Source organism: Crocodylus siamensis, chromosome 2, assembly GCF_052110815.1.
Source record: "Crocodylus siamensis isolate JL-2025a chromosome 2, ASM5211081v1, whole genome shotgun sequence".
In the NCBI taxonomy this organism is placed as follows: Eukaryota; Metazoa; Chordata; order Crocodylia; family Crocodylidae; genus Crocodylus; species Crocodylus siamensis.
The window spans coordinates 219050282-219068697 of record NC_143396.1 but is presented as its reverse complement, the minus strand read 5'-3'; the positions used below and the strand labels follow the sequence as shown (position 1 = coordinate 219068697).

The 18416-nt window shown below is 54.9% G+C and overlaps 1 protein-coding gene across 10 annotated transcripts in view; it reads right to left on the bottom strand.

Annotated features, from left to right (window-relative positions):
* Positions 1 to 2743: 2743 nt before the first annotated feature.
* The window catches only part of LARGE2 (LARGE xylosyl- and glucuronyltransferase 2), a 47245-nt gene continuing 31572 nt past the window's right edge, over positions 2744 to 18416 (bottom strand). For 8 of the 10 annotated variants that reach the window (XM_090033010.1, XM_090033007.1, XM_090033008.1 and 5 more), the window contains 14 exons: positions 14292 to 14480; positions 13477 to 13748; positions 12648 to 12730; positions 12102 to 12225; positions 9932 to 10103; positions 9655 to 9759; positions 8771 to 8883; positions 8297 to 8422; positions 7940 to 8095; positions 7480 to 7643; positions 6414 to 6692; positions 5636 to 5782; positions 5227 to 5422; positions 2744 to 5015 (listed from right to left, as the gene is read on the bottom strand). In XM_090033010.1, coding sequence (XP_089889136.1) covers positions 4818 to 5015; positions 5227 to 5422; positions 5636 to 5782; positions 6414 to 6692; positions 7480 to 7643; positions 7940 to 8095; positions 8297 to 8422; positions 8771 to 8883; positions 9655 to 9759; positions 9932 to 10103; positions 12102 to 12225; positions 12648 to 12730; positions 13477 to 13748; positions 14292 to 14391 — 2235 coding nt within the window. In that variant the 5' untranslated portion in view covers positions 14392 to 14480 and the 3' untranslated portion in view covers positions 2744 to 4817. Of the gene's footprint in view, positions 5016 to 5226; positions 5423 to 5635; positions 5783 to 6413; positions 6693 to 7479; positions 7644 to 7939; positions 8096 to 8296; positions 8423 to 8770; positions 8884 to 9654; positions 9760 to 9931; positions 10104 to 12101; positions 12226 to 12647; positions 12731 to 13476; positions 13749 to 14291; positions 14481 to 18416 lie in introns of those variants that run through there. The other 2 variants (XM_090033015.1, XM_090033016.1) reach the window with 2 other exon arrangements.

The following is an 18416-nucleotide window of genomic DNA, read 5'->3' as shown; positions in this document are numbered from 1 at the left end:
TTTAAAGGACAGTTCTCGAGTATGTGATGCACAGGAATCAGCACAGAGGAGCGGGGAGCTCAGGAGCTTCCCTGCTACAAGAAGGAGAAATCTGTCAGCCCCAGGCCAAAGCTGACTGTGCAGCTCTGTCAGACAGCTCTGCATTACAAACGGCGACATCTCATTTCAGCTTGCAGCAACTCCCTGTTCTAGACCACAACTGGGATTCGGTTCAGAAAGCCAGTAGGAACAGCGGCAGTGGCTCTCGTGACTGATGCTGCTCAGGTGTTCAACTCACTGCTCAAACACTGGTTCTGTCATTACGATGCTATCCAGCAGAAGTTGCCCATGAGAGCTGGACTGGACCTGATTTTATTCCATCGTGGAGGCTTTCAGTCTTTTCAGAGTGCAAGCCACCTCTTATAGAGGTGGCTTGTGTGACAAAATAGACCTTGTACCAATTCCCACAACAAGAAAAATACTGTTGTAGCACGGTTAAGGCACACCAATTTTTATAGCCACTGGCACACAAGGCAGTGGTGCAGCCAGTATCGTGTCTAGCTATCCAGAGCAAGGCTCAGATGCAGACCTCTGAAACATCAGGATAAGCTGCCCTGCTTTCACTGGTACAGGAACAAAGTCACACTGGTAGCCAACCCTATGATCCTAGCAAAAATCCTTAGTAGGAACCTACCCTAAAGCAAAGCTTTTACATTTAGGTTAGGCATGGCTAATGCATCAGTGTAGCTAGCTACACTTGAACTCACTTTTTTCCTAGCGCACAAGCAGGGCCTTGGCTTTAGCTTGACATTAGCTGGTGGTGCTCCAGGATAGGTAGGATCTAGTTTTAATACACACATGGCTCAGGGTAGGTGGCTTGTCCTAGCACTGCTTTTGGGGGAAGAAGCTAGGAGGAAATAAATCTCTGTGATGATTGTACAGCAGATTTTGTAAGCCTGGAAGCATTCTCAAACTGCACTTCTGCTCTTGCCCACCTCCCCAATAGACCCTTCCTACCTCACTTTGCTCCTTCTTGGTGCAAGAACTATTACCCATTGGAACTAAACAGTTTTGAATGCCTGTTAGCTTCATCAAGCCAATGTAGCACAGTGCAGGGGGCTGGATTCCATTCCAACTTGTACATTGCTGACTGACCTGGCTGGGAGGTGCTGACTCTTGCTGTCCATGTGTTTACCCAGATGTAGAGAACCCCAGATGTGACGCTGTAGAATTTGACATGTAGTAATGACCTGAGATGCAAAAACCTCAGCTCGATGTTTGGGGCCCAGGGGAATTTGCAACACCAGAAGAAAAAAAATGGCCATCTCTATCGCTTGTATGCAGCACATTTGCCAGCAGAGGCTTCCAGTGCAAGCCAGGAATGCCATGTGGGCAGAGCTGTACCTTCACCTGGAGACTAGCAAAGGCAATGAGGGTTGAGGCTCCGCGTTTGCTTAGGGGGAAAAGTTCACAGTCCTGTTTATGGGGTTGGCATGATATCTTCTTCCTGTTACCACACCTTCTTCCTATTCCCCACTCTGCTCAGCACTAGCCATGAAGGGAGAGGGTTTTGAAACGGTGTGTGGGTGGTGATGGGAGCTCCTCCCCAGTGAAGTACTAGGAACATAGGACTAGACCCTGGGCCACTGTGTCTTCTCCCCTGCATTCAGAGACAACCATTTACTATGTCAAGCTATCACACAGGTCAAAACCAGGAGCACCCTCCAACAAGCTAGCAATAAAAGCAGAGGAGACAAGGGTGTTGCTATGGCCCTGCCATTGAAAGGACAGCATTATAGTAGAGTAATATCTGCTCAGAGGATGGGGGTGCAGGGAAAGCCCCCCCTCCTTGGCAATCAGACCTAAAGGGCGGGGGGGGGGGGGAAACGGGACTCCTTCCTGACTCCAGATTTGGCTGTTAGTCTGACCCTGAGCAAAAGAGAGAGACCCTCTAGCCAGGAACTTCTGAGTTTTCTAACTACAGGCAAGTGCACTAGCATGTTCCAGCCAAAACCCCATGAATTTAGCTGTGGCCTGAGCTTAGTGCATCAGAGAAAGGCAACCCCCCCCCAAAAAAAAAAAAAAAAAAATCAGTACCATTCATAGCAGGGGACAACCTGCAAGCCCCCAAAGCATGGGGATTTCCAGGGATACACCAACCACACTGCAAGAAAGTTAGCTCTGAAGCCCGTGCTGGGGATTGCTTTTACCTGATTCCATGCATCTCACCCACTGGTTGCTGAGCCAAGAACTCCCTGTCCCAGCAAACCAACCTTTCATAAACACATCTATTGAGTTCACTCTTACAGCAGATCAAAGTTCTTAGTTCAGACCATTCCCAAACTTCACCCCACTGGAAATGTTTTTCTCCGTTTCCAATTCAAATGTTCATATCCAGTTTGTTGTCATAAGCTTCTGTGCTGGATTTTTTTTCGCTTAAAAAGTTTCTCTCTTGCCCTCATATTCACCCAATGAATGGGTCTGTAAAGTGCCATCATGTTTCCCCACAGTCTTTGTTTTGTTAAACTAAAATCCAAGTGCTTTACATCTTCCGTCAGAAGGTATCCCTACCCTTTCCCATCACTGGAAGAGCCACACTCCTCACATCTTGTGACACAGCACCTGCTTCTCACCCCATGCCCTCTTCTGATAAAACAGTGCCCTGTAGGAGTGTTGCAGCCTGCCCGCCCCCTCCTGCCCTGCCTGCCAACCGTGACACAGAACAAGACCAAATGACCACACAGCTTCCCCAAAGCTTTGAAAAAGGATAAAAAAGCTTTAATTAAAAACCCTGCAAGAAATGCTCATGTCCTTCCAAACAAAGCAGAGTGATGGCTTCCCCTCTCAGTGCCTGCCCTGCTGTGGACAGAGGGTTTTGCACACAGCGCAGGCTTATGGGTATCAGATTAATGCTAGGAAGTGAACAGCAGCGTTCCAGCAGCAACAGGCCTGAAGATACTCCAGGACCATCAGCAAAATCAACAAGGAAGAAACAAACCCGTGGACCCCCTGATCTTTTACACCACAGGAAGAATCACCTTAAATAATTTAAATAATGAGGAAAGCAAGGGTGTCTCGTGTGCTCCAGTGTGTGATGGCTGTGGAACGGTGCCTGGCTGAAACTGCTCCCTGCGCAGGGTCCAGCCATGGTGCCTAGCTACTGTGGTCTGGTGTCAACCACCTCCTTGATTGTCAATGACAATGTCAGTGTTAGTGAGATTCAGGCTCCTGCCTCCTGAGCTGTGGAATGGCCCCAGGAGGTTCCTCCAGACAGGATCACTTGCTCCCGTGCGTCAGCCCTGCCTGGCTCAATCACAGCAGTGACCAGGACCTCGCAGTTAGACAGGAACGGTCTGTGGGCCTCAGTAACTGACTCAAACCTACACTATTAGGTCTCACTAGCCCCTCCCCAGCCAGGAAAACCTGAGGGAAATGCAGCAGTTTGCCAGTACAAGGAGGATGGCCGTGTCTTGGGGGGGTGCAGGCTGTCCAGTGGCAGCATCTCCTTTGGGAACCTGAACAGAGATTAGACTTTATATAAAATAAAGGGCCAGACCTGAGGCCTCTGGATACAGCAGACGTGCGTATTTTGCACACTGAGCTCTTTTGTAGAGAGGCAGACACAGCCCTGAACTTGTGCACAATGCCTCACCTCCCAGACAGTGACACACGCATCTGGGCCACAGCAAGATGGGAAAAGAGCCAGCACTGTACTGCTGTAGGCAAGGTAACAGTGCTAATATCAAGCTGAGGTCCCCTGGCAAGTCCTAGCTGAAGCTGCACCTGGAGATACAGCCTCGGTTGTAGGAGCTCACTGGGGTGGAAGGGGGAATGAAGCTGCTGGACCCAGCCCTGTTCAGCCACCATGTAAGCATGGCTGTGTCTGCCTCTTCATGTTAAGTGGAGGGCTGATCCTGTCTTAAGCAGGGGTTTGAGCTAGACAACCTCCCTTCTAGCTCTGTGTTTTTATGATTCTAAGCAGGGCACATCCTTAAGGCAGAAGCCCATAGTCACAGCTAGTGACCAGCCTAGCTGGGAGTTATGTGCTTCCAGCTGTGGTACAAGGCAAGAGGTTGCAGTCCCCAACCCTACTTGCCAGACAGCCTGCTCCAAGATGCGTCTCCACAACTCAGGCAGACTGTCATCTGTTCCTGTACATTTAGGCCATCTTCCAGGTGGAGGCAGGGAATGGGATGAGGTGCCAGCTCCCTCTCCACACACCTCCACTGTGGAAGGGGCTTGGAGTTGTGCATGCAGGAGATGGAGAAATGAAAGAAATGACCTGCAGTGATGCTAGCTCTGGCAGGGCTTCCTGCACAGGGGCTGGAGCAGGCAGGGCCCCAGGGGTATAGTGAGGTGGGGGCATAGTTGAAAGCAAAGGAACTTTTTGGCTGAATGTCAGGGAATGTGCAAGAAGGAGACTTCCCACCCCACTGTCTTCTACAGAGACACTCGAAACCCCTTTCTGGCCAAAGCCTCGGACACTGTACTACAGGGACCATGCCAGCCCCTCCCTGACTAGAGAAACCACCCAGAGCCTCCCCTTTCTGCTCAGTGACATTATCCTGATTTTGGATTCCTATTCTTGCTCCTCTGAGCCAATGCTCAGCCCTGAGACACCCACCCTTGGCCATGGGAAGCAGTGGTAACCAGCGGGCCCTCTCAATAATGCCAAACCCTGGGCTGCAGCTCAATGGCCCTCTCCCCCTCTAGCTGGAGGGAGATTGTGCTGCAGGTTTGATGCCTGCAGGGAGAGCTCCTAAACTGAGCCAGGTCAGGAGAGATCCCCTTCCCTCTCTCACGTGCAACCGATGCCCTGCATACGCTGGCCCTCCGAGTCACAGGCTCCTCTCAGCCGTGAGGTACTTCAGTGCGGCTGCACCGTACCTACGCGACAGGTCCTGGTGGAACTCCTCCCGCAGTGTCTGCAGGCAGCCCCGGTACCCAGCACTGAGGCGGAACTTGGAGATGTCAAAGCTGGGAGCATGAGGCATGTGGATCATGAAGGCATTGGGCAGGACCAGCAGCTCGTACTCCTAGGGAGAGCACAGGGCATCAGGGAGCAGAAAGCACAGCCCACCCCAGAGCATCAGTCCCCAAACATCTGCTCACGGGCAGCAGTGCTTAGGCAGAAAGGCACCTTGTGCTGAGAACAACCCAAACCCACCTGCCCAAGGGCCCTTCCTGCAGTGCAGGGCAGAGGCTGAGCCCCCGCACCCTTGCCTAGGCTCTTGGCTCCTCACTCACCTGGGCATCAAGCTCCATGATGTGGGACACCTTGTTCCAGCCGAAGCCCACGAACCTCTGGTCATACTGGGGACAGTCGCGCCTCACTACAACATAAGGCTCAAAGTCCGGCTGCCACTCCACGCGGTACGGCACTGTGGCTGTCCGCCACTTGGCATAGTCAGTTGGGGCATGGCCCTTGGGCCACACGTGGTACCTTCAAAGAGAAATGCATGAGGCACCAGGTCTCAGCTTCCGGGGGCACCCAGAGCCCACAGGCACAAGGCTGTTTTTCTCACTATGCTCCAGGAAGCAGGGATAGAGACTGAAGCAGACACAGAGGATGGGAGTGGAGAAGGGAGACACCATGAATTTGCTTCTGCCAGAGTGTCCGCCCTGCTGCATGGAGGACAGCAGCTCTACCACCTACCTGAAAGTGTAGAGGGAGCCCATGTCCAGCATGGAAAGCAGCTCCGCTTTGGATTTGGGGAAGGTCAGGCGATAGTGCAGAGTCTCAAATGCTGGCACAATGAGCGCCAACTTCCTCTGAGGCAGTGCCAGCTGCTGAATGGAACTCCTAGAGCAGGGAGAAAGGGAGCATTAGGCTTCGCCAGCATGGCATGGAACAAGTAGTTGGTAAATATGTACCTCTGTACTGGCCGTGCAATAGGGGCTGGGAGCCCCAGGTGCAGCCATGTTTGTTGGTTGACTGGCCCCCTTGGCTGGTTCTGGAAGGGTGTCAACAGGCTTGAGAATCCTGTCCTTCCTTGGTGAGAGACTGGTAGTGGGAGACCTTCAGTATCTGCCGTGCAGGGCCAGAAGGGACATGGCACGCTTCTCCTATCTGTGGCAGCCCTTTCCCCCACCCAGGGGACCCACTGGAAGATGGAAAAGAAGCTTCCTGGTAGTGAAAGCCCCATGCTGGGGAACCACATCCTGTGGGAAAAGCTGGGAGCCCCACTGTTTAATACGCAGACAGCTTGGACAGAGCTTGGAGGAAAGTGAGGATGGGGGAGCTGGAAGAGCAAGGTATGCCATTATAGGTCAGACCACATGTCTCTCTAGCTCAATATCCTCTCTCTCAGTGTCATGGAGCAGACGCTACAGGACCAAGAGTGCTTAGGCCGATCTGTCCCCTGCCCCTCTTCTCTTACAGCTTACAGCACACAGAGTCCTAGAGGGTCCTAGCCAGGTAGTTGCAGCTGCACCTGAGGTAATCGTAGAGGCTGTACGTAGGCAGGAAGTCGATGTCAGTCAGGAAAACGTAGGGTGTCTGCGCATTGGTCAGCGCCACGTTCCGCAGCAGGTTGATGGGGTAGAACTGCCCTTCCTTGTACACAATGTGGTAGGCGATGTTCCTGCGGCTACTCAGCACCTCCGAGGCCTGGGCGTAGCGCAGGAACTGCTGGGCCTCCGCGTCTGACATGTACAGCGCCAGGCTGATGGGTCCTGCCCAGTGTTTGCAGATGGCCTCCAGCATCTGTAACCTACAAGCCAAAGGGCATGGCATGAGGTTAGCCCCACCAGAGCTGGCCATGTGGGGGAGAATCACTAGGCCACCAAGCATGCAGGAATAAGGAGAGGTGGACAGTAGTGGCTGCAGCCAGGCTGGGCGCAGCTAGGAGTGAGCAAGCCTCCAGATCAGATCTGCCACAACCCATCTACTGTCCACTATTCCCCTGCCCCTAGGGCAAACTGCCTTGCAGTCTGATGGCCAGGCTCTGCATACACCACGACCAACCAAACCTGAAAGCCATCGCAACTCCCCTAGATCCTCCTACTGGCAGTGGCAGTGATGGGGTTGGTGTGGCAGCTCCCAGCACAGTAAACAGTGGACAGTTTAACTGAATCAGATACGAAAAATAACTCATCCCATAAGGATGAACTGAGGCAGAGATTGCAGAATTAGATCTCCCAGGTTTGCATCTACAAGGTTTTCCTTGCGGTGAAGGGCTAGAAGCATTGTTCTCAGTGAGAGCTCAGGTTCTAGGTGTGATTTCGTGGTTGGGGCAATGTGAGTCACAGAATCACACACATTCCATTTAACGTAATTTTTCCAAGTAAACCCCAGTCCCTCAAGGCCCCCCAGATGGAGACAGTGTTTTTCCTGGCACAAAGCTGGTTTGACTGCTGTGGCACTGCCTCTGGTTGGGTACAGGGCTAGTTAACCCTGCTCACAGAGCCCTGAAGATCTCCCTGGCAGCAGAAGGCAATCCAGAGGGGGCAGGATGATGAGACTCTCCCCACTCCCTCCTCTCAGGTCCTGCCACACACCTGTCCATGGAGAGTTGGGCAACCAGGGTGACATCAGCTGGGTCAGACAAGGCCATGAACTCATACTGCAGGAAGAAGAGGTGAATGCGGTGCTGTGTGAGGTGCTGCCGGCGGAAATCATAGCAGGGGTCATCCTCATCCAGGTCCTCCAGCGCCCGCTGCAGCTAGAATGCACCTATTGGTGAGGTGGGGTAGGGGCCAGGCTGCAGCTAACTCAACCAGGGCACACACTTCAGCCAGAATGTGTTGGAGGGCACAACTAGTCTGCACACAGCCAACATGCCTGGCCCTGAGAGACCCACCTTGCAAAGCCCCAGGGGATGGCATGGATAGCCTACTTGGGAGCCAGTCGGTGCCTCATGGTTCACTGCCCACTCCCATGTGTCCAGGGTGAGTGAGGAAAGGCACAAGGGGTTAGGGTGGGCAGGTGGGGAGTGCTGGTGTCCCAGCAGGCTCTCACCTGGTCACCGGGCAGGCTGGGTGGGCTGGCACAGCCAAAAAGCTCCCTGCGCAGCAGATTCCCATCGTACTCCAGGAACGTCAGGTAGAGGTTTCGGAAGAACTCCACGTGCTTGTTCTTCACACGCAACTTCTTAGGTGAGTTCCAGTGGATCACCTGGGAAGCGACAGCTTAAGGTGTGAGGCCAAGGGTCCACCAAGCTCTCGCATTCCCCCATCCCGCTCTGGGATGTGTATTTCACTGCAGCACCCAAACACTCCATCCCCCAAGTCCAGGGGGCAGCTGGCCAGGAGATCCAAGTGCCCTCAGCAAGGGAAATCTGAGGGCCCAGCTGCAGTCATGACCAGAAAAACCCACCTTAAGATCAGAGACCTCTGTGTAGCACTGCTCGGAGCGGGTGTGGTCTGACAGCTGCACGTTCCAGAAGCAGGGGAGCTGGTACACCAGCACGGGGTTCTGCTTGATCACTGCATTAAAGATGTCCTGGAAGAGGGACAGCAGGACAGTGAGCCCACACTTCCTGAGAGTCTGCAGGCTGGGGAGCAGAGGAGGGGACCAGAAGGCTTGGACTTGGGGGGGTCCCTGTCCTAAGGCCACCCACAGTTGGATACATTGACCAACCCCTCCCTCCCAGAGGACTGTGGATTAAGAGACACAGCAACCAGCAGGCGGGGCAGGAGCCCGCAGGTCTCTTGCATGGATCCCAGTGTGCAAGCTCAACACCAGGGCTGTCTGCAAGGTCTGTAGCAATGTCCCATGGCCCCAGAGATCCCTCTGTCTCCTGGAGTCGGCTTGCGCTGGGGCAGAGCTGGGAGCAGGACTGGCACGTACCTGATCTGCCAGCGAGGTAGAGAACATGCTCATGAGCTCCCGCTCCGCTGTCAGCCGCCACATCTGCTCCCAGCCAATCCGTCGCAGGCGCTCCAGGAGCAAAAGGATCACCCCTGGGGAGGAAGGGAAGAGCATAAGGTCGCAGAACACCCCTCGCAAGGCAGCACCAGCCCACGGCCTGCATCTGGTGCTATGGACCCAGCTTAGCCCACTCAGTAGTAACTAGAGCACACTGGGTCACCCAGGTGCACACTGTGGGAGCCCAGCTCTGCCATACAGAGCTTAGCCTCATCCCAAACAGGATTCTCAAGTGGGTGCAGAGTGGAAGGTGCACTCGCACCATAAAGGCAGGCTGAGCCATCTCTGCAAACCATAACCGTGAGCCATGGCAGGAGCACAGAGGAGTGGATGCTATGGGCCACCTTCCCCTCCAGCCTGAGCTCCAGTTCAGGTTGGAGCAACCCACTAAGTGAACTGAGCTCCTGGGACCAGCTATTCCCATTCCTAGACCAAAGACTAGGCGCCGTGTGTCAGGGAAGCCCCAGGTGTGGCTGCCAGCAGAATGAAAGGGCCCTGCAGAGCTGTGCAGAGTTCCTCATGGCTGAAGTCACCTAGCATTGGATCCCAGTGGAGTCTGATCTCCCCGTTGGCTCCCTGTCCTCTAGTCTATCCCCATGCCACAGCAGAAATGACTCAAAGGTGCCATCACCCTGCAGTAGGATAGTGGCCATTGCTCCTTCCCAGTAAAGCCCAAAGTGCTGGGCAGGGGCAGGCTCCTCACCCTGCTACCCCCTGTTCATACCACAGCTTTGAGTAGTGTATCTGGTTTGTGCAAGGCCAGGCACATGCAATTAACCCTGCCCCTACGGATGCTCCACGCTCACCTGTGTTGAAGCCGCGTCCCAGCGCTGGCCATGGCCTGTGGTTCTTCCACAGGTTCCCTAGATACCAGTCACTCTGGTTCTCCACCAACCCAATCACCTGCTTCTCTGCAAGAGAGGAAGACACATGCAGGCAACCCACCTCACCAGAGGGTCACATGTCCCAAGCAGGCCTACAGGTGAAGCTTAGGGGAAGCAGAGCAACAGAGCTGGCTCTTCTCCCAGGGCTGCAGCCACTCAACCCAGGTCCCAGAGCCCCATTACCAGAGCTCCCCCTTACCAGAGAACTTCCCAAAGACGGCCCACAGCTCAGCAATGTCAGTGGCGAAGGTAATGTCTGTGTCCAGCACGATGACCTTGGTGAGGTTGGGGGGCAGTGCTTTGGTGAGTGTCAGCTTCATCAGCCCATAAATCCCTGAGTAGTGCTTGTTGGGGATCCAGGACACCTCCGGCTATAGTAGGAACAGAGGTGGGGTTGGCTGTCAGGGCTGCGGCAGCCATTCCTGAACCCTCCTGGGACAAAACCATGAGCCAGATATTTAACAACCCTCCTAGAAATAGAGGGGGAAGCATTTGGGGTGCCCCCTGCCTGAAAAAGATCCCCTGTGCACCACTAACTGAACTCCACAGCTGCCAGGGCCTACAGAGGGGCACAGCCAAGTCCCAGAGCCTAGCAAGGCAATGTGACTGCCCTCCCAGCCAGTACTGTCCCTGTGCTGGGTGCCAAGCTCTCAGGAGTCATAGCATGCTGAGGTTTTCTTTGGCTATAGTACAGCGCTCTTGCTGTCCAGGCATATATTTGCCAGTGCCAATCCCACAGCATGCACCATGCATTGCAGCTGCCACTAGGCGGCACACAGACCTCAGGTTCATTCTTCATTTCCCTTTTCAACTAGGAGCCGGAAAGCGTTTCTCAATCCATGGGGTCATGACCCAAAAGCGGGACACAAAAAAGGGTCATGAACAAACTTTAAAAATGGGGGCTGGAGGCAGTGGGTTGGGAGTGAGGGGCTCCGGGTCAGGACTGGCCATTGATGTTTACAAATGGACCCTGGTACAAAAAAGGTTGGGAACCATTGCCCTAATGGGTCTGCCCACCCTGAGGGATGGTGGGCAGCAAAGGTGGAAGAGGCCTGTGAGCATTCAGCCACTCCCACGGGGCCTGTGTAGGATTGGCCCCACAGCACAGCTCTGTGACAGGCAGCATTCAGTGCATAGGGCACTGGCTCCCTGCCCTGGGAGACCTGCCCCACAGTTATGTGTCAGGCTGTCTCTGAAGGTTCAGCCAAAATGCCCTTCTGCTGTGCCCCGCACCCTCTGAGCCAGTCTGACTAACCCCTGCACCCTTGTGGGGCTCACAGCTCAGGCCCCTGCAGATATTAGCCTCCTGCCTCCCTCCTCCTCACTGCCAGCCATGCTGTCTTGTCATCTCTCCTTACAGCCCACCCCTGTTGTTCTTGTGCATCCCTCTGATACCAAGGGGCTGGGAGGAGAGCACCATGTACCAGGTGTCTAATGTCTGCTTCACAACATGAGACCACAGGCAGATGGGATACAGTTGTGTCCCCTGGGCTGTACAAGGGATCCTTCCTTCCCCGGTCTCTGGACATGATGACACTGGCACAGCCAGTCCCATAGGAGCTTAGCACAGTTCTATCCCAGTGCAGCTCTCGTCTCTGGGCCCCTCTCAGCCTCTTCAGTCACTGCGTGTGTTTGTGGTCTCCATGCTCCCTGACCCCAGCTCCGCCTTCCTATCCCCCAAAGTCTGGAAAAGCCTGCTATCAGAGATGGTTCCAGCACCTACATTGAACACCTTCAAGAGAAAATTGGATGCTTATCTTGCTGGGATCCTATGACCCCAGCTGACTTCCTGCCCTTTGGGTGTGGGGGCTGGACTCGATGATCTTCTGAGGTCCCTTCCAGCCCTAATGTCTATGAAATCTATGAAATCCCCTGAACACAGCATTAGCATGGCATGTCCTCCTCCTGCTGGATCTTGAGTGACAAGGCTGACCTCTGATCCCCACAGGTCTCCTTCTGCCCCCATGTGCCATCCACTGCCTGATCCCACCCTTCCTACACCCAGTTTGGAGTCAAGACAACAATTTGTGTCTAAGCCACTGTGAGTCAGTAGGACAGGCTCAACCCACCCTTCAGCAGGGCCACGTGGGAGCAGTTTCCAGTTTCTATAGATCAAGACTCACTCACAAGTGCAGGAGAAAGGCACAACCCCTTGGCAATCAAGTGCCTCTGTATCAGCAAAAGGGGAACAGATGCCAGGAGGAGAGCAGGTGAGGGGAGACCAGCACCAAAAGAGCGCCTAGCCTGGTGACCACTGTTCTCTCACCCACGCACCCTGGAGGGCACCTAGCTTCCCAGATACCGAGTGGGGAAGGACAAGTGGGGTGAGGAGAGAGGGTGAGAGTGTAGGGGACAATGGGGGCTCCTGCCTTCAAGTTGTCGGCGTCGTAGAAGCTGACGTGGACGGAGGGTACCATCCAGGACTGGAAGAGAGTCTGCAAGATCTGGTGAGCCACCAAGTCCGTGATGAGGTGGAAATGAAGAGGGTTCTTCCTGCAGGGTGGGGGGAAGCGCAGGCAGGCTCACTGAACCACTACCCACCCCAGTGCCCCTTGCCAAGCCTGGAACAAGCCAGGACAGGCCCCACTGCTCTACCCCTTCCATGGGATTTGTCCCTGGGACCCTCTGAGCCCTCCCTACAGTAACAGAGGATCCCAGGCACCATGCTGAAGACAGGTCCCTTCTCACAGGGCAGATCTCCCTGCTGTTCATCCTCTCCCCTCCCTGGACTGCTGCAGGGCTAAGAAGCCACAAGGCAGGTACAGTTCATATTTGCTCCTCATTGTATCTGAGCCCCCAAAACCTGAGGTGGTAGTGGAAGTGGAGCCCTTCTGCCCCACTGGGAGATGACTCCAGGGCAAGAACCAACACATAGCAGCACTGGACCCTGCTCCTGCCCCCCTTGCCCCACATACCTGTGGAAGAGAATGGATTTCACCAGGGTGACCACGTCTCGGCTTGCATTGTGCCCAGCACAGACAATTGCCACGTGCAGGAGCTGCCCCAGGACAAGAGGGATTGTCAGTCCCTTCCCAGGGCAGTACTCAGGGGCATGGAGCCCTAGCATGAAGCATCCTCTGGGACAGCCTCAGCAGAGGTTGTCACACTGTTGCTCTGAGAGCTCATACTTGATTGATACCTCCTCCCCTCCCTTCCTCTACTCCCCGCCATCATCAGGCTAAGGGGTCCATGCTGCTAAACATAGTCCAGGCTGCCTGCTCCTCTGTTCTGCCCATCTCATTTCATGCAGTACATTATTTACAGGATGAGGCTCTGCAGGAGAGAGGAGTGAGGGCAGCAGTCTGCGCTGGTCTATGCCCATCACCAGCACAGTGACAACGGGTCACCGAACCCCTCCCAGGGACACTGGCCAGCACACTTATCTGCATGGCATGGGTGGGGAAACTAAGGCAGGGAGAAAGGAAAGCTGTGCCACTGATCAGAGGCAGAGTTGGGAACAGAACTCAGGAATCCTGGTGCTGGCCCCTAGCTGCCAGCTCACATGCCTGGCTGGGCAGTAACATTTTCAGAGGGGGTAGGTGGGGAAGGAGTGCTGTCAGCATCATTGCCCTCAATTTCTCAGGAAGTTCCCATGCGTTCTGGAGGCCCCGGCACAGCCAGCATGCTGGGGGAGCTGTGCAAGGCAGGGTCAGTGTTATAGGGCCCCAGAAGACCCTGGTGGCTTGGGTCACGCATACAGCTGCTTTGGGGTGCTGCTGTTCCTGGGGTAGTGCCGTGACTTACCTCACACTTCTGCACCATCCGCTGCTTGGTGCAGTCTGTGCGGTTGCTCTTCTCCTCCCCTGCAGCATCCCTGTCCTCCACAGAGGCTGCCCATGGCTGGCTGCCGTCACCCCCCTCTGTGGCCCCCACCTGCACCAGGGACTGGCTGAGTTGTAGGCGCAGCTGCTGGTTCTCCTCCTCCACCCTGTGCACCTGAGACACCAAGGCCTCTCGTTCCACATCCCGGCTGGGCTGTTCTCCAAAGCAAGGAGATAGCAGGAGAGAGCGGCCATCTGAGGGGAGACCCACCCCACCCCCAGCAACCACTGTGAGTCTACGCCATGGGACATGGTGGGATCCTGGGTTAAGTACACTGGCTCCAATGTGGTTTGCCCCTATACTAGGCTCTGTGAGGGAGCAGAAAAGCTCACCTCTCTGCATCAAAGCCTGTGGTGCACAAGCACCTGCCAAGCATGGGAGAGAGGGGCAAGTGCAGCAGTTGGGGTTGGTCTCAGCCCATCACTGGCATGGTGATAACAGGTCACCAAAGCAACCGCGTGCCACCCCGCAAGCCCCTGGCCCAGCTCCTTCATTCGCAGCACCATGTGCTGTCTGCACCAGCCCCCAGAGGAGGTAAGGAGCCTTTCCCGAAGTGGGGAAGCCAAGATGCAGAGGGGGAAAGACCTTGCTCCAATTGTACACACCTCTTGCTACGGCAAAGCCGGGAGATCGACCCAAGAGTCCTAGCTCCCCACTGGGGCTCAACCACCATGTGGGCCCTGTCACTCCCCCCCCCCCCGTGTGATGCCCCCGGGGGCCACACAAGCTGCACTTACACTCCAGACCGCCTGCCAGGAGGTACAGCCATGAGAGGAGGATGACCAGCGTCGCTGTGACGAGCAGCAGCTTCAGCTTCCCGCGCCAGGAGAGCAGCATGGCGGATATGCAGGCAGGGCAGGCCAAGGGCCGTGGCAGCGAGGATCACGTGGGTGGGCCTAGCCTCGCTGGCCCCAGCATCCTAGAGCCTACATCCGGGAGGGTGGAAGCACACGGACAGGTCAGCTGCAGAGCCACCACCTCAGTGCCCTGGAACCCAGCTGGGCATCCACCACAGAGGCAGGAGCACGTGGCCCCAGCATGCCCCACTCCAGCCAACACTGGGAGTCAGGCTGCAATACAGGCCCCCAGGCCATTCTCCCCTCCCCCTGCAGCTTGTGACACCAGCCTCAAAAAGGCATGCGAGGAGCCCCCTTTTCATGGCTGCTGGATCTAGATGTTGAGAGTATCTCCCTCCCTGCTTCTCTGCTGCACAGCCCAACCCTCCCCCACTTCCCTGGCCCTGCAGGGGCCAAGGGCACACTACGCCCCCCTCTACCCCAGTGGCTACCCTCCTGCTAATTTCAGCGGGCAGCACCAAGGCCCCAATCTATGCCTGGTGCCCTCCCTCAGATCCTGCCCCCAGCCAGTGGCTGAGCACAAGACAAGGCTTAGAAAGCTGTTCTCCCCAGGCTCAGAGTCACCTGATGTTGAATTAAACCTGCCCTTGAACTAGAGAAAGAATTCCCCCCTCCCTCTCCCTCCCGAGTCTGGCAAGGCCCAGAGCTGCTCCAGAGATACAGGCCTCAAGGACAAGGCGCTCGGGGCCGTGCTGCCTGGGAGAGTTACCCACATGGCGATAAGCAAGTAGTTAAAACTCAGCACTCGGGCACTTTCCTGGGCTCCTCCGTCTCAGGGGCCAGAGGGTGGCCAGGGGCATAAGCACTGCTGCCCCTGGGGACGGACCCCGCAGAGCAGGCAGGGGCGGTCTGGCAAGCCAGGGGCCTCCCTCTGCCCTGGCTCAGCTACGGATGATTACCTGCCCGAACAATGTTGTGCATTGTGTGGAGCAGGGATCCTGAACACTTGGCTGGGAATCAGTGCCCAGGCGCTGAAGCCTTAAAGGGCCAGGCAGACCCGTTATGTGCCAAAGCTACAACCACGAGCATGGCAAGCCACTGGCCCATGCAGCAGAATTCACGCCAATTCACTGCCCCGCGGGTCCTTTCCACAGGGCTGGGAGTCCGACAGGAACTGGGTACTCAGCTCTCTGAAGGCCAGGGCAAAGCCAACGATAGCTCACAGCACTGCCCAGAGACAGCAGATCCATAGGTTTTGCCCCTGCCCCTGGCATAGGAAAGGGGTATGTGTGGTTGGGGCACAGAAACTTTCCCAGGGGAAGAGAGGAAACCCAGTAAGATCACTGCACTTGTCACTTGCGCCATCAGCCTTGCTGTGCAGAGGCAACCATCACACAACACACACACGTTAATTCTTGGCACCCCAGAGCCTTGCCCTATTCAGCAAGCTGCACTTTGCCAAGCAGACAAGACAGACCAGCAGATGCAAAGGCTGTATGCACCAGCTCCCTAAAAACAGGTGGCCTTACAGTGGCTTCAGACTGGGAAAAAGCCAGGGTCAGAAAAAAGCTCTGCCCACAGACTAAGCTCCACCCACTCAAGGAGGAAAAGGTGCCCTGCCCAGGAGACAGAGCAGGTTGCCAAACTCATTTTGCACCCTGGCCAATCACTGACAATGGCTAAGGGTAGATACATCGTCTCTGAGGGCTTTCAAATTAACAGTCCCTCAAAACGAGCAGGGAAATCACACAGACAAGTCAGCTGCACAGCCACCACTTCAGTGCCCTGGAACCCAAGCTGGGCATCGACCACAGAGGCAGTGACCTCTGAGCGTTTTTCCCAGGCTCTCTGCAGACTCCGGCTAATGCTGCAGAGCATCAGCTAAACTCAGGTCACCATTTTCCTCTTAACAGGGCAACTACTAGCCCTGAGGAACTGCTCTTTTATTTGGCGAAAGCTCAGTTTCAAGGGCAAAAGATGGCAACCCCCTGAAAAACTGCCCAGCTTGCCCAGAAGCACCCCCGCTTCACATACAGAGCAGCCTTTGCAGTTATTTGGAAACAATAACTTTCTGCTGCAAGTTGCCCTCTTCTTCTATACAGCTGCTGCCATTAGCGGTGCCAGCCCATATCCTGGGGAGTAAATTAAATCATCCCCAAAAAACACAGGTGCAAGAGAGGAACAAGGCCCAGAGACTAAAAGAAAGACCAAGAGCTGTCCCTGTTTCAGGGGGGGGACAGAGAGAGGAGAAAACAAAGGAAGAAAACTCAGCTACCAGCAGGAAGACCACAGGAGAGGGAATTTCCTCCCTCCGGTGACCTTCTGGCGGCATCTACCCCCCTCCGACACAGAAAGTCTCATGTGACTGCCCATCTATCTTTCCTTTCGCTTTCCCCTCCCCACTTTGTTCATGCACTAAGTTTCTCAGAGCTAATCCCCGAGCCTTGTTGCCTACTGCATTCCTCAGAGACTGGGGGACACTCCGTTGCGGTCCAGACATGGCAAAACTTGCTGAAGATGACCCTACTTCTTGCCCCCATTTTCCTGCTCAGTCCTTAAAGTGCTGAAACTTCAGCCCCTATTGGCTCTTTTCAAGGTTTTCCTGACAGAACCTGGCTTGCACTTTATGTGGTCACTGCTCAGAGCCTGCATGCAACCCCAACTCCTCCAGCTTAACTGACGCCCACCCCACTTTGGCCCTGGAGACGCCCTCAAGAGGCAGGGAACTGCTTGCTACTGAGGGCTCTTCTCACCCAAGGGGAGGGAGACAGTGCAGTAAAGAGAAGATGGCTCTCTCCACACAGGGAAACAGGCCCAGGACCAGACACCCTCCAGGAGTGCACAGTGTGAAAAGCGTGAACCCCAAGAACCTGGGCAGACCCTCCCCACACCCCGCAGAATGGGTGGGGCCCTCCTCATCTCTGTCCTTGCGGTTGAACAAGACAGAAATGCTCCCTGACCTCTGCACAACATCTGGAGGCCCTTCAAACAAAAGCCTTTCTGCTTCCATTCAGGTTGAATAGGCTGGATTAGGAGCTGCCTTCCTATTCAAAGTCTATTGATGTGCAGATGCTCAAAAGGAGCCTTTAGTCCCATGGGCTATTACAGGACAGCTCCCCTCCCTCCTGATGCTGCCCAGACAGGTCAGCCCACAAGAAGGCAGGTGACTGGGGCCCAAGCCCCTCCTGGCAGGTCTCCCATGCCTCAGGGCATGGCAGAGGCCTCTGGCTAGCCACAGAGGGTGACTCTAGAGACACTGGCAAACAAGGACACACAGTGGTAACCTCTCCACAGAACAGCCTCAGTCACCCTCCTGATCCTGTAGCTGCAAATCTGGCTCTTCCTCTTCATTGTGTCTGGGCTGGACTCAGTCTGGCTCTGTATGGCATCTGCACAGTGCAGGCCTTTCAGTGGAGCACCGCTCACCGCAGGGCACTAACTGACTATCCCCCTGGCTCTCCTCTTGGGACATCACACTCAGCCCTGCCTCAGCTGCCTGCAAGGAACCCTATGGCTGCATCCATCCACTCCATGCATTGACCTGGTATTGCAGTGCTTCCAGGACCGGTGCAAAAAAAGCAGAAAAAAAAAAAAAAAAATCTAACGGAGACAATTGCAACCATCTTGCACTACCTGGAGACTGTGACCCTAATGCACCCTCCAGCCAAGCCCTTGGAGAAAGGGGATGCATGGAGGACTGGAAGCAGTAGTTTCTAAAAGGCTGCAACCTGATGTTGTTGACTGCACCATGATGTTGAGAGAGGCTATGGCAGCTCCCCGAGAGCCTGGCCTGGTTTGTGTCTTTTGTTCTTTACACAACACACATGGCAGGAAGAAGCCACCTGGACACAGTAGGAAGCCAATAACCACATATACAAGCAAGGCCTGGATGCATGTACACACCGCAGCCAGAGCAGCACATAGACAGGGTGAGGGGAGCCACTCAGAAGCTCACAAATTATTTAAAACTATTTTGAACCCGAAAGACTTGCTTAAAACATTTTTTCCAACTATTTAAGTTGGTCTAATAAAAGATATCAGATTTACCCAAAGAACCTTGTCTGC